Source organism: Diachasma alloeum, unplaced genomic scaffold (genome assembly GCF_001412515.2).
Source record: "Diachasma alloeum isolate Michigan unplaced genomic scaffold, Dall2.0 Dall_scaffold_00200, whole genome shotgun sequence".
NCBI classification, from domain to species: Eukaryota; Metazoa; Arthropoda; class Insecta; order Hymenoptera; family Braconidae; genus Diachasma; species Diachasma alloeum.
Genome location: NW_021680365.1, coordinates 989,368 through 1,005,701, shown reverse-complemented (window position 1 = coordinate 1,005,701; position 16,334 = coordinate 989,368). Strand labels below are relative to the sequence as shown.

The following is a 16,334-nucleotide window of genomic DNA, read 5'->3' as shown; positions in this document are numbered from 1 at the left end:
TTTGAAGAATCAGTGTAATGCAGATGACTTAGGTACATTCAACGTTTATTCCCCAATATTTGATATTAACATTAGCTCTACAGTGGATTGATTATACGCGTTCAACAGAATTTATCGTTTCTGTCGTAGTAACTGACGTGGCCGGTGCGACGCAGACGCTCTGTTCTCTTCTGTGAAAGAGGAGAATGAAAAAAATTAGTTGAGAACTAGAACTAGAGAATCGTGAAAGCACTGATGAAATTATAAAGAAGAATCGGACAAGTTTGTTTAGATTGTTGAATTGTCTCGACCAAGGAGAACGTTAGAGATAAATAACGAATAAAAATAAATAAAATATTCATTCCTGAAATACTGTTAAAGATTTTCCACTGAAATTTGAAGGAATTTTCTCAATAAAAATTCACAATTTCATGGAAAATCCGTGGGAACTGTAGATTTCAGGTGAATTATACCGGGAAATCAATGAAAAATCATGAAAATAAAGAGAAAAGGCAACTTAAATTTTAGACTCCTCAGAATTTTCAGGGAATCCTTTAAAAAAATCCTGAAAATCCAGAAATTCAAGGGAATTTGGGAGTAAATATTTATTGGCGAATTTCCGATTTCCTGCTGCTAAAAAAATGGAACAGGAATTTTCAGAGAAATATGTAATTCCACTGACTTTTTGCCTTAAATTGAATTCAAGATTTGTTTCTGGAAAATTCATCAAATTTTTTAAACACTAGTTGTTTAGCATTTCTACTGAAGAGTTGGACGGAAAGATTTACTCACTTTATCAGCTCCTATGAAGATTATTCCAATGATCATGGGCAGAACTGTGCATGCGAAGTGGAAAGCAGCGTTCCCCCAAGTTGGTTTGAATCTCTCGTATATTGTGGCACGATGTGCTTGGAAGCGCAAGATAGCAGGGTCTTCCTACCGTGACAACCAAAAGGAATTCGTTATTCGATACATTTTATCAATTGGAATGTTAAGAGATCGAGTTCCAACATTTAAATCTAGCGAGTATGAAATATTGTCTAGAAAATTCGAAAGTTTTCTACTAAATTTTTTCGTGCGTGACATCCCGTTGTCTCCAATGATTCTAACTGAATTCAACTATACAACTTATTCAATTGAGATATTTTCTATAGAATTTCCTCGACTCAAATTTTCCAAGTTTTTATGTCTAATTTTCTTGATGAAAAGAAACTAAAAATTAAATGAAAAGAACCGAAAATTTGAGCCAAAGAAATTCCCTAGAAAATATCTCAATAGAATGAGTTGCATAGAAAAATCAAATTCTATAGACTTTTATACAGGATATTTCCTATAAAATTTCAATAGAATCGGCCAAAAACTAATAGACAGTTCAATACAAATCCAATAGAATTCTAGTGACTTCGCAAAGTTTTTCTATTCAATTTTTTCGTGCGTGATATCCCATTAACTTGAATGAATCCAACTATACAACTTATTCTATTGAGATATTTTCTATAAAATTTCCGCAGCTCAAATGATCTAACGTGTTTTGTATAATTTTCTGGATGAAAGGAAACACAGAATGGAAAAAATTAGAAAATTTCTCAATAGAATAAGTTGCATAGAAAAAACGAATTACATTGACTTTTTCTATAGAATATTTTCTCTTCAACATTTCAATAGAATCGGCCAAAAACTAATAGACAGTTCAATAGAAATCCAATAGAATTGTCTAGCGACTTCGCTAAGTGTTTCAATCAACTGTTTTCGTGTGATATTCCATTGACAATTAAAACATCAACAATAATGGCCCTAACATTGTTACATAACTCCATTCGAGCAATGATTCCCCTAGGAAATAAATTCAAATTGATGAATATGAATTGAAAAAACGATAGAGACGATTTTCACGCCAGCAACTGGAGAGGATATTCATTGCAAATATTCGGAGGAATCTAGAGGAAGTAAACGATAAGAAGAAACATTGAGGTTAACTCCATGTTTGATACTCACGACTGTGCCTCCAACTCCAAGTGCATGTCTAAAGGGATTCAATCTCTGCTTCAGATAGTCATGACGAAGGGCAGTAGCTCTTTTCTGCTTTTCCTCGAGGATTTTCCTCTGAACCGGAGAAATATCGAACACTTCACGACCCGACATTTTCACTGGCTCAGCTGATGGAGATCCGAATGCTCCAATATTTTGAAAAGCTCTCGGCGATTGTGGAATGGTTGAGAACCATTTAGGGGTGCAGTCAGTCGATAGAGAAGGTTTCCGTGGGCACTTGCTCTCATGTTAAGAAGATTGCTGAATTGTTATATTACCCATTGCAGATCACCTCGACAATTGGGCACATAATAAATTTTATAAACAAATGTAGCGGATTCGACAAAAAATTGTATTGGATTTCTATCGATAGCAGATCGCACATCTGTTATAAAATGTTAGAAATCTGTTAACAGGGTTTGATAATTGCTGATGTCCTCTGAAAAAGTCTTACCAATCGAATTTTCTGGTGCAGCGACACGTTGAGAGATAGCGAGATTATTATCATTTCAAGCGGCATTACAAACTGAATCGAACTGGAGCAATAGGTTGTCAGCCGGACACTATTATTCATAAACAAATGACGATGGTAAATCACTTGTAATTCGTTAGCAGATGAATGTAATGCATTTATCAGTGTTGAAGGATTACTCAATTGATTAGTAAATTAAAAAAACTAACGACGTGGTAATTAAGAATCAATATTCACTAGGTGAAGAAATTCGATTTTGGCGAACGTCGACTTTCCCCCCGAAAAAATCCGAGATCCGACACTTTAGCCCCGGGTGAAGAAAAATTTTTTTATTTCGACATTTCGGGCGCCTTTAAGGGTTTCATTGGCATTAGAGGGGCCAATAAACACAGAATCAGCAATCACTTGCCGAAAATATTCGATTTTGGCGAAAGTCGACTTTCTTCCGGGAAAAATCGAAAATCTGGCCCTTTGGCTCCGGGTGAAAATTTTTTTTTCAGTTTTCACTTTTTCCACACGCTTTTGAGAGTTTTGAATAGCCCGTCGCTTAAATAGTTGGAATCAACGTTCACCCGGCTAAAAAATTCGATATTGGCGAAAGTCGACTTTCCTCCGCGAAAAATCCAAGATCTGACACTTTGGTCCCAGGTGAAAAAAAAAATTTTTTATTTCGACATTTCTGGTCCCTCCGAGGGTTTCATTATCATCAGAATCGTCAGAAGGCGAAAAAATTCTTCTGCCTTCCTCAGCCCCCTCTCGATTCTTCCCATCCTGTCACTAGCTTTTCTTGTAGGCCCTTCAGAGGGAAAAATCATTTTTCACTCCTGATTTTTTCCGAGTTTTCACGTCAAAATTCCCGAAAGAGCATTTCGCATCACTTTAACGTTAATTGTGTCACGTAATGTTTTCAGGATTTTTTTCTCCACGTTTAAAAATTATTCATTTGACGGGAATAAAAGTGCGAATGGAACTCAAGTGTGAGCATTTAATCACACTATTCTCCGGGTGCACGCGGTCATTACCGATTACTCCACTCATTTCAATACCCATTCATTATCTCCATAAAAGGATAATTTTTTTCGTTAATCTCTCCATTTTTTGTTCGATGATTAATTATGCTTGAAAGGATTTTCAGGGCTTTCAGAACGTGCACGCACGTGGGTAGACCGAAAGTGCTCTTTAATCATTGTTGCGGTGTGTAGTCTGAAAGGTCTTTCCATCGCCCCGACGAACACTATTTTCCCCAATATTGACTCTTCTGCGAACTATGGAGAGCTCACAGGATTGGACAAACAATGACATGTGCAGAAATTTAGTCAAAAAATGGTAGAAATCATGGATTTCTCTTTTGAAGAGTTGCAAACAAGATCGACGTTTACATACCAACGAGATGTGGTTTACTTTGCTGTACAATTTTTCGCCGTTGAAAAAGTCGACTATTTATCCATAAGCACAGCGTAAAAAAAATTTATGCAAAAACATGTCGAATTCGCCTCTGGAATTGAAAAATTCTGCAGCTTCTACGCGTCTTTTTTTCAATAATTCTAGAAAATATTCTATAGGAAAAATCAATAGATCTCGCTAATTTTATACAACTATACTGAAACATTTTGTATAGAAATTCCTCAACTCAAATTTTCTCAGTTTTTTGTTTGATATTTTAATTGAAAACACAAGAAAAATAGAAGGGAAAAAAGAAAATTCGTCAATGAATTCCTGTAGAAAACGTTTCAATGAAAAAAGTTCTATGGAAAGATAAAATTCACCTAATGTTGTCTATAAAATAGTCTCTCATGAGCATTTTCCATGAAAATAAAAACGCCCAGTGAAGCAGCGGAATTCTTCAATATAATCGACCAAAAAATACCGTCAAAGCTTTGTATAAGATACCTCAAGAACAGTAGGAGAGCGGGATTCCGGGAATCCGTACACCCCCACTACGCGCGCTTGTAGAGAGGAGAAAAATAAGGATCAGCGGTTTGAAATAAGATACCTCGCTCGTGGCGCCCGAATTCTATGGAATATTCATCTTTGCTGAATGGATATTGATAACTAATCAATTTATACGAGTTTAATGTTTTGAATTCGTATAGTCCGCGTTCCCTTTTGTCTCTGAACATAACCCCGCGTGATAGAATGGCAGCAGATGTTGGGGGATTGTTGGGGGACTTGAGAATAATCACTTCTGGACAGCGGAAGTACCAATTATTGAAAGTACATAAATTAATTGAATTTTAATTAGGCTTTATTCTATTGAGATAATTCTGCGTCATCATGTTAATAATTACAGCGTCGAAGAAAAGAGGTGACCCTTGGGATCGTTTAACCCTTCTGATTACTTCACTTGACTCTCACGTTTGAACTCTTGACCCTTAAGGTCATTTGACCCTTATGATCACTTCGTTCGTCCCTCCCGTTTGACCCTTAACTCCGTTTGACCCTTGTAATCACTCTTTTCCCGTTGGAAAATGATCGAGGCCATAGGTATCTTATAAGAACCCCACGGAACTGAACATTCGGGAGGCGATAAACGTGCCGAGAGTGGGGGGTAGGCCTCGAGCGCTCGGAGCTCGAGGTATCTCATAGAGAGGTATCTTATGTAAAGCCTCGACTGTAATAAAATTTCCAATAAAAGTGGAATGGAAATCCATACGTCCCGAAATAAAGACGAGAAATTGTAGAAATCAATCAGTTCTCTTTGAATGAGTTCTAAACAAACTCAATGTTTACGCACCCCGAGATGTGGTTTACTTTTCTATACATTTTCTGTGATCGAAAAACCCGAATATTTATTCATAAGCGTTGACCGGAACGTGAAGTGGTATTCCGGAATAGCATGCACGATGAAATAATATTGAATTTTGGGATACGTCTCGGGGATTGACATCTGATAGGCACATTCTGTGGATGCGCATATATTCATTCATCGCGATGATCAAAGGGAATTACGAAAAATTTTCATTCGGTCCTCGAGTTCTTCCGCTTTTAATTAAATTAATGATCAAATTTTGCTGGGATTTGGGAAATGAAAGGGTTTATCCATTGGCTCATTATTGGAGGTGTAATGAGATTATCATTTTCTCCATTTTTGATGAGTGGAATTTTAATTAGTACTGAGCGAATTATTAAGTAACCTTCAAGAATTGATGGCTTCATTCTCATTTTCCGTCTTTCCGTGCATTTGGATATCTGACACTGCCTCAGATGTACTCTCATCAGGAGAGCTCCCATAAATATGGATAGCGAGCGCTTGGAATAATGATGAGAAAGGAAATTCGGTTACAGAGGATCCGGTTCCATTGGGTTTATTTTCTCCGATGTGGATCTGATGGTTTTTTTTGTTCAGTTTGAATACGGAAAGTGGAGATTATTCAAATCCGCGGGAAGAATCCCTATCTATTTTTCGCAGGAGTCCCGGTGTTGGTAAATGCCGTTCAACATCGGTTTCTCATTTTATGTGATTATTTTCGCGGATGGTGTACTTTGAGGATATCCAAGTACTTTGGCTATTTTTTTCTCCAGTGAAATGATTTTCTACTTTTGTAGTCGAATAGAGCTTTCATTTGAGCCCCATTTGACCCTAAGATTCCAATGACATTTTGCAATGATTTTATTGTTTACATTTTAAAAATCTGAAAAAAATAGAAAGTTTACTTTTGAAGGAAAATTGATGAAATGATTTGAAAATTTCATTTTTTTAGACTTATGAGTATTTTTCAAATAATTTATAAACAATTTATTTTCCACCAAAAAAAATGAGTTGTTCGGAATTGTAACAAATACATTCATATTTCAAATTTTACCAAAAATTGATTTCATGCCTAAAAAATAAGGTTTCCAAAAGTTTAAACAATTTCAATTTTTTACTTATAAACAACGAATGTTTAAAAAAATCATAATTCTGTGCAAAATGAAATTTTAATGACGCTGAATAATCATGATTGTTTAAAAAATGAGTTTTCCGAAAGTTTAAACAATTTGAATTATTTATTTATAAACAACGAATATTTGAAAACATCGCAATTCTGTGCAAAATATAAGTTTACTGACGCTGAATAATTACGATTTTTTTCAAATTCACTTTTTCCAATTCTGCATTCAATTAATCCAGCCAAAATAAGTTCTTTGTACCAATTTATGATTCGCAGTCACAGAATTTCATACGCGTCTATTTTATCAATTGAACCGTATTCAGTTTTATCACATTATATCCTATGAAATTATAAATTCTGCTTCATCGAATAGTATCCTCTTTTATCCTCATCATACTCACCCAACTATGCTTTCTCTAATGTATCATTCCTCCATGAATGCAAGACATCAAATTTTATGGATTTCTACCCAATTGGGAGAGTTTTCATGGGATCAAAGAAGATGTATTTTGAATTACAAAGACAAAAATTTATTACTACCCCTTGACTTCAGCTGCGAGTGGCTCGTTCGACTTCGAGAACTATTCTCATAACTTACCGAAACTTTTATATGTACACAAAGTGGGAAGAACACTTAAAACTGGCCATCGGGGGGAAATTGAATTCTCGATCCTGCCTATGAAATTGATATCGCACAACAATTCCACAGGTTTAATGAGAGATGATTGGAATTCCGCAATATCAGTTTTCGCTTGAAGTTTCACTCAATCCATCCAATATAAAAGGGCTGGAATTACAGGCATTTTCAATTGAATGAACAATGTTTTTCTAGTTTTGTCTCAAGAATTATTTATTATCTTCTCGTGCAGAATTTTGAGCACTCCGCGGTGTTGAATAATGGCTTCCCTTTGCCTTCTGTCGACCTCTGGGAGTAGATACTTGTCCCATAATAGTCTCGATCCACTTATGGTCACGTTCATTAATCTCTGGTATTGCATTCTCCACTTTGGGTTGTTCCAGGGCTCTATAAACAAGGCACTATTGTTTTCCAGGCGATTGTAAAGCTACATGGAGAGAAAACTAGTGCCTGAGTTTGAAAGAGGTAGGGATTTTGATATGAAAAGCTCATGATGGTATTGTATAACTTGATCTCTTCTTCTATTTGTTCATGTCATAGTATTATCATCAATTGAAATGTCATCAAAATTTTGTGTATTATTTCGTTCTGTCAAATAATTCTACATTCAGACCCGCTCAAGACTCGAATTCGTTTTCAGTCCGGGTTTAATCAAGGTTCAATCAAGGTTTAATCAGTGTATAGCCGGGATTTAATCAGGGTTTATTCAGGATTTAGCCAGAGTTTAACCCAGGTTCTGTCAGAAGTTAGTCGGGACCATGAATCAATATGAATAAGTATTCAACATAATAGACTAGTGCCTGAGTTTAATAGAGATAGAGATTTTGATATAAAAAGCTCATGACGATATTGTGTAATTTGATAAGCAATGATGCTGTTCTCACCATTTTTCAACTTGATTAAGAAGGCATTGAAATATACTTTTCAAGCCCTGATTTCATTGCTATCACTCATGATTCTTTCAGTAATAATCATGAAAAAACCGATCTTCTCTTTCAAATCCCATAAACAATGTGCTCTCACTCAACAACGAATTGTGCGACCCCATCATATTCTGATAGAATCAAGCGGGTATTGTTATCAATTTTTTGAGCCATGACTTTGATGACTTTGAGCCATGATTTTGATGACAATTTTTTGGGTGATCTTTGAAAAATAGATTTTTGGAAAAATCGCAATTTTTTCGGATCCGTATGAAAATTGAGCTCATTAAACGCTGTATCCATGAAAAAATTCATGAAATTCGATTGATTCCTCATAACAAAATTTCGCAGAAAAAAATGAAGAAAAATTCTGAAGCAAATTTTTTTTAATCTATCCGTTAAAAAATCGAATTAATTAATTACTTTCTGATTTCATTGCTATCACTAATGATTCTTTCAGTAATCATGAAAAAACCGATCTTCTCTTTCAAATCGCATAAACAATGTGCTGTCACTCAACAACGAATTGTGCGACCCCCATCATATTCTGATAGAATCAAGTGGGTATTGTTATCAATTTTTTGAGCCATGACTAATCCCATTTTGATGACAATTTTTTGGGTGATCTATGAAAAATAGATTTTTGGAAAAATCGTAATTTTTTCGGATCCGTATGAAAATTGAATTTTAAATGGTGTCGATGAATAGAACTCATTAAACTCTGGATCCATGAGAAAATTCATGAAATTCGATTGATTCCTCATGACAAAATTTCGCAGAAAAAAATGAAGAAAAATTCTGAAGCAAATTTTTTAAATCTATCCGTTAAAAAATCTAATTAATTGATACTTTCTCCCACAAAATGGCTCTCAAGTTGAATTCCTCGAAATTAATGACAAACCTCCACAATTTAAAGGTCCATTAATAAATGGCTCCCATTGAAACCCGAACACCACTGAAACCATAATTACTCACCTATTACGTTTCTCGTATTTAGCTACCAATTTTTTCAATCCCAGTATTTCCTTCTGCGCTGCCTTCACTTCGCCATCACGCTCCTCATTAATTCAACAGTTTACATCATTATCTGACATTAATGAGAAGATTAAACGCTTCTGGCGTTAAAATTACCTCGAGAATCCTGGCGAGAGTCTCTAGATCATTGCCACGATTTTCAGCGAGTTGATTAACAGTGATTACTTCTTGCGCAAGGCGCGTCAATTGTGTACAGTAACTCTGCTCCCTCTCCATCATTCCTTCCCATGCTTTCTCGCGGCTTGCTAGACCATCGCGTAATTCCTCCATGTCTTTTGTCAAATTACTCAATTCGGTTCTGTTATTTTTGGTGAAGGATTAAAGACGTTGACGTTGTGTTAATGTATTTTAGCATAATGACTATTATGAATTCATTATTATCAATGAGTCATAATACATTGCGATAATTATTTGTACGTAATCAATTGGTTCATCTTTAATTATTATTTATAGTTGTTTTATAGTTGTTAATAATTATTAATTAGAAAGAAAAAATAATGATTTGCGATAATTGATGATACATTATGATTGATCGTTCGTTGCTGCGATTTAAAGTTGTATAAACATAACTTTAATTTTGAAGATTAAAATTTGAATTAAATTCTAAACGGAAGTTGATATGAATAAAAACGTGCTCAAATGACAGTCTAGTATTACTGATAATAAGTAATTCAAAAGTGGTAAAATAATAGAGTCTGATGAGAAAATGATTTTTTCGAGATTAGAGAGAAGATTGAAATTGACAAAAAATCTAAAAAAATCAGAAGAAAAAAGAATGAAAATTTTATGTTAAATTTTTCTTTTTATAAAAGCACGGACGAATGGAGAGAGTAAGGCGGTTTTCATGAGTACAATCGTCTTACCCCGAATTTTCATGAAGCCCGCATAACAAACAAGAGAGAATTGAATACCATTCTATGAAACATGAATGAACGAATTATAATTGTCCAAATCATTTAGGTCAGAGGAAAATAGAATAATTCTACTTTCTTAATATTGCGTTTCCGAAGGTTTTCTTCGAACAAAGTTGATTAGAATTAATAGCTAGAATTATGAGATTATCTCAAATTTTTGACGTTAAGGATAGGAGAATCTGAATGCAATATAGTGAAAATGATGATCGATTTTTCCACTTTGAACAAATAATATTAATATCTAAATACAAAATTTCTGATATGAATAAAAAGATGCTGTGACTCAATATTCCAAATGAATTTTTAATTTTTAATTTGGTCCTGAAAACACGAGATGACAATATTCTGAGCACGGAATTATATTGATGAGATGAACAACAGATTAATTGAATTACCGTGTGAACTAACTAAAAATTGATAACAGTGTGGGCACGCACTTTTACCAGAGTATCAACAAACATTGAATTCCAGAAATTCACACTCTAAAGTGTGTTCTAGAAGGAATTGAATTGTAATTATGATTAAAATCTTATTCAGTAAGCTTAGGAATTGAAACATGAGCAAATTATTTATTGTAATATGAAAATTTAACAGCTGATAAATTGGGACTTATGATTTCCATTGGTCGTATTGCTTTTTGCAATGAGAATGATTATAATCAATTAATTGAAAAAAAGAATACCGGATCTGACGGGAAAAAGGGCACAATGAAAGGCCTCAATGTTTCATTATTATTTAAACTATTACTTAAAAACATGACGGAAGAAAGAATTCGATGGATCAATTACTCACACTCCTTAAAATTAGAATTCATGGGAAAAATTCTCAATGATCAATAATTTTTTTTGCCAGTTAAATTTCTTTTTCGTCGTTACACTCAATGACTCAACTGGAGTTTATCCATACTACTTTAATCATTTCATTTGACTCAAATGTGTTACTCCTCTGGACGCAGAGAGAAATTAAAAAAACTCACTTCGTAATGAAAACAATAGGATCATCAGCATTACTTTGTTGAAATTTTTTGCAACAAGAGGGGCAGAGAGACGGCAAGTCCGTGGACTTCCCCAATATCCTGAGTTCAGAATTTTCGCTCTCATTTCTTCCTATTTTATGAACCTGAACAGAAATGATTGACATTTAGCCGATAATGAATAAGTTAATCCAGCAATATTCGCTTCACTCGAAATCTCCATATTTTCAAAGGATTTCTTGATACAGAATAAAAACCGGAATCGCCTACGGTATTTTAATGATGCGCCCGGTGATGAGGGCTGGGGTGCAATTACTTTGGTGATAAAATTTACTTCCCTCACCTCAATATTTCTCGATGATTCGGTTTTTAACGAGAGTCGGTCCTCCATCGCAATTAGACGCTCCTCCAGTTCTTTTGTTCTGGCTCGCTCCTGGTGGATCCTGTCAACAATTTTCATCGAATCTGTCAACATTTTCATGAAATCAATTCAAGAGTGAGCTGATACAGAAGTAAATTTCACCGGTGGATCAGCTTTTTTTGTAATAAATACCTCTGAGGCTGCACTCGGGGAAATGGAAAATTTCGAGAGGTAAAAGTTGTTTGAATTAACGAAATGAACAAGAAAAAATTCATTGTTCAAAACATCACGCACGAAACAATTTCAATAGAAAAGCTAATTCACACGCAGGAAAACCCAAATGTAAATTACGTTTAAGAAGTCGTCTTTTACGCTTGAAATTGAAGCCTAAATTACATTTTGATTAACGTAAAAGACGCTTTGTTTAGGCGTAATTTACGTTTTTATTTTGATCGTAGAATACGCTTTTTTAAAGCCTAAATTACGATTTTCATGACGGAAAAAAGCCACCAGACATCATATTGACGTTAAGCGTAAATTACAGTTATCAAAGCATAAATTACTTTTAGCAAAACGTAATTTCCGTTTAGGTTTTTCCGCGTGCAGGTATATTTTTTTCCGCGATTATTAACATTTCGAAAAAGTCGAAAGTTTCCATCGAGACTCCCCTAATGGACTCACTGTGCTTTCAAATAGACATTCTCATTGAAAAGAGCAACAGTACGTGTCCTCATAACTTTGATCTTGTCCTCTTGCAGCATCCTAACAAACTCTGGATCCTGAGGTACATCCATGGGCAGCAGAGACGTGGTGGACGAAAACTTTTCACTTCCCCCTAAAGTGTTTTTCATATAATTCTATCAAGAAATTCTCGAGAAACATTTCACAGAGAAATTGCAACGGATTTTATGTATCTTCCAACGACTCTGGAAAACTTTTCGGGTTACATTCACAGAGAGTCACCTAACACGAGGTAATAAAAGGGAGAGAGGTTGCGACAGTTACAGGAAAGGTGTTTCCAACACCTGTCACCAACTTTCTCAGTTTTACCAATATTTTTCTATTTTTTAATCTGATTGGAAAAATTTGATTGAATTTCAGCGAAGTCATTGTAGAGAGGAGTGAGTGGATGAATCAAACCGAGGAGATTAACCTGTTGAGCAGCTGTCAATTTGAGGGCTCGCTGTGCTTGACGTTTTCACAAAGAGTATTGACATTTTTTTCAATTTTTCAATGATTGAATCCAATTGTTAAAGCTCCTGAGTCGAGTGAGTTGGTATCGAGCTGGGTCACTTGATAAAATGAAATGAAAAAATATTTTTATTGGTTGAGGGTACCATGCGGGATAATTGTGTACTATTGATTTATCTGTGGCGTACATTTTTTGTTTCATGAATTTGGAGAAGAATTATGTAATGATAGAATCAATTTCTAATGGTTATTTCTCGACAGACTAACTTGTATTGGAAAATAAAAATCTAGTGATTTTTAATCGAAAATGTCTCTTCGCCGCAGGCGCTTTTTCCTGTCACATTCGATATGCCTTTTTTCAATTAATTGTTTGTAATCATTATCATTGCAAAAAGCAATCATCATTTTCACTTGCATTTACATTCTCCTATCCTTAATGTAAGATAATCTCATACTTTTAGCTATTAATTCTAATCAACTTTGTTCGAAGAAAACCTTAGTAAAGGCAATGTTAAGAAAGTTGAATTGTTCGATTTTCCTCTGACCTAAATGATTTGGACAATTATGATTCCTTTACTCATGTTTCATAGAATAGTATTCAATTCACTTTTGTTTGTTACGCGGGCTTCATGAAAATTCGATATTCGCCGAGTGCGAGTTTTCATTTTCGCTTCGATATATTACCCTCTCTTTTTTTTAGAAAGGATGGATTTGGCGGAAAATGATGCGATAATGGGGCGAATTTCTAAAGCATTGAAAAAGAATAATCCGTTATTTTTCTTAATGAATCAACAAAATGACATTTTTTCTCTCATATTTCCTGTCGCTGTCGCTTTCAGAGTACTCCTCCATTGAACGACAAGTGCTTTTCGATTGTGAACATGAATTGTTGGAGTGAATTCGTGGAAACGTATGAAAAGGGGTCAATTTTCATTAAAATCTCCTCCTCTCGACTCAGATTTCGAAATTGATGAGAGATTTTCAATTGATTTATTCACAATTTTATGAATACATGAAATTTTCAACATGCCTTTAGTAGAGTACATATCACGTCAATGAATACATAAATATATTCGAAATAAATTCCATGTCAATTATTTTATTCACGTGATTAAGCTTATACTTCATCCAAATGGCATTTGGTGTTCCTAAAATACGGATTTATAATTTTCACAATAGACTTTTGTTAATTTCTACTATTTGACATTGAGGTACACTATCACCAGAATTCTATTTAAATAGCATTCCATCATATGAAGAATAATTTATAATCCTTTCTTAACTTAACGTTATTAGAATATTTATATTATTTACACAGATAAGTACTTGAGCGCATCGTTTTCCGTGGATTTCATGAGAGTTACAACTACGTGAGTAGTCTTTTCATTCATGAAACTAATAAATACTGATAGAATCGCATAGCAATTATTTATGTCATATCTTTTTCGTTCACAAGGAAGTGTCGCCACTTTGGAATCACTCCAAATAAGTTGAGAAATGGGAGCATGAATTTTAGAATTCAAATTATTATCAAAAGTTTGCGAAATGGTTACATTACTTATGCTAGGTTTATTTGGAATGTCCGCATCCTCATGTAGGATAATAAATGCGAGGCTTCCCTCTCGTACTGGGTGAACGATATATGTTCATCAGTTTTCTCTCAATTTTTCGTAATTAAGGATATCCAATATCAATTAAATTGCGTGAGAAATTTTTTTAAAAATCATGAACATTCAGTGTCATTCAAATTTTACTGTGCACCGAATAATTATTTTTTCAAACATTTGCTATTTATAAATAAATAATTTAAATTGTTTAAACTCTCCGAAACCTCATTTTTTAGGCATGAAATCGATTTTTGGTAAAATTCTGAATATGAATAAATCTGTTGTGATTCCGAACAAATGATGTTTATGGTGGAAAATTGATTGTTTATAAATTATTTATAGAAAAACTTATAATTTTCAAAAAATGCAATTTTTACTTATTTCGTCAAAAATGTAAAATCTTCCTCCAAATGTAAACTTTCTAATTTTTTTCCAGATTTTTAACCCCTCAAGTACAGCGACCATGTCACATATAAACCCGAGAGCATGTCATTATCTTTCATTATCATTCACTAAAAATTCATTATCTTTCGTACTATTGCAGATATCGAAATTATAAAAATTTCTCCCATGAATTGATAAAATTATCAACACAATGCGACTCGATTTTTTTTTGCAAGTTATTTTTAATATTTTTCTTCAATACATAAACAATACGGAACTGAATTCGATGTCAGATGGATATTCAAATCTCTCGTTTATCGAGCTAATTTTCATCAAAAATTCTGAAATTTTTACCGAACATACTCTATACATTCCTTTGTCGAATGGCGCAAACGAAATTTCGATTAAATGAATTACTGAGTTGTTATTAACAAATTCCCGACAATCGCCGATCTTGGCAACCGTTTGTACTATCGAACTGAGATTAGTCTTGAAAATTCCAGAAAAATCTGTGTAAAGGAATACAGTAATTGAACAACTTATTGGTAAAAGCTCAAGATTATCATTAAATTTTAGATGATAATTTTGCGATCATCAGGGTAGAAATTATTGTGTATTGAACAGCGAATTCGAGTAGCCGATGAGACCACACCGCGCGATATGCGCGTCGTACTTGAGGGGTTAAAATGTTTTCCAGCGGTTCAATATAGAGATTTAAATTCAGACCTGCAAAGTTTAAATAATAAAACCATTGTAAAATGTCCTGAACCTCAGGGTTAAATGGGCCTCAAATGAAAGCTCTGATGTTCGACTACAAATTAGAAAAGCATTTCACAGGAGAAAAAATAGCCAAAGTACTTGGATATTTTTAAATCGAGTAATTCTTGAATCAAGAGCAATGTTTCCAAGTGTTTTAAAATGAGAATGATGCAGACATTTTGGTGAATTAAATTGGGAGACCAAAATTCGTAAGAAATTATGCATTATTTAAATTATGATCCATAAGAAACTTTAAATATTCCCTTTTCATAACTAAATTATCAATTTTTTTCAACTTTCAGAAACTTTATTTTCTTTGGCATGGAAGGAATTTCTGGTAAAATCAGTTGTTCATAAATTAGTTATAAGAAATATTGTAATTTGCGCCTCTGATTACTTATTTACAAATGGGGAAAATTATTTCAACGAATAAGAAAATTTCTAAGTATTTGGTATTTTAAATTTAAAGTGAAAGACCTCTTTTATCTCAATTGTTTTCCAGAATTAATTTTTTGGAACATAAAACAGGCCTTTTTTCCCAACTCAAGAACCTCGTTATTAATTCAATGCAGTCATTTACAAGTCACGAAGAATAATGTTCTTAATCCGAGAATTTCCTTCTTCTGAGACAGATAACAAAGCTCCTATGAATTTCAATCTTGTAGCTTTCATTTCGTCCTGTGAAAAAAAATCCTCAGGGAAATTTCGCCATCTCCTTCAGACCTCAAGATATTTATCACAAATTCATCTCGAAGTTGAATTGACATATCTTGTTTCACCACTGTAATATCGAATTCTTCGATGAAATGGGTTGAAAAAGCCAATGATTGGGATATTTACACGCGAATGAACTGTTCACATTTCATCTACTTCACTGTATCGACGCAAATCGCTAGTTCATTTTTAATACTCATGAGGAAATCAGTAGCGAAGCGATAAGTCAATTTTTACTACTGGTCAGTTTTCAATGAATATCTCTGGATCCAAGGCAGATAGCGAAAATGTTGTTAGAACCTTTTTTGCAGAGCGCATTAAGATCTACAAAAAAGGTTATTACAAAAATTTCTCTATCTCCCTTAGAATCGGAGATATTCCTCGATAACTCAGCCTATCGCTTCGCTACTTCAATAAAAACTTCTCAATTATGTTTGACTTTCGGGTCCACATTTTTGTCCTTTCCCTTTTGTCGCCCGCACGTA

The 16,334-nt window shown here is 34.1% G+C and overlaps 1 protein-coding gene across 1 annotated transcript; it reads right to left on the bottom strand.

The window, feature by feature from the left end:
- Positions 1-28: 28 nt before the first annotated feature.
- Positions 29-2,184, bottom strand: LOC107035743. The gene is made up of 3 exons (XM_015253310.1): positions 1,975-2,184; positions 772-915; positions 29-170 (listed from the first exon to the last, which is right to left on the bottom strand). The coding sequence occupies exons 1-3, from the start codon at positions 2,119-2,121 to the stop codon at positions 102-104; spliced, it is 360 nt and encodes a 119-aa protein (XP_015108796.1). The 5' UTR covers positions 2,122-2,184; the 3' UTR covers positions 29-101.
- Between the last annotated feature and the right edge of the window lie 14,150 nt (positions 2,185-16,334).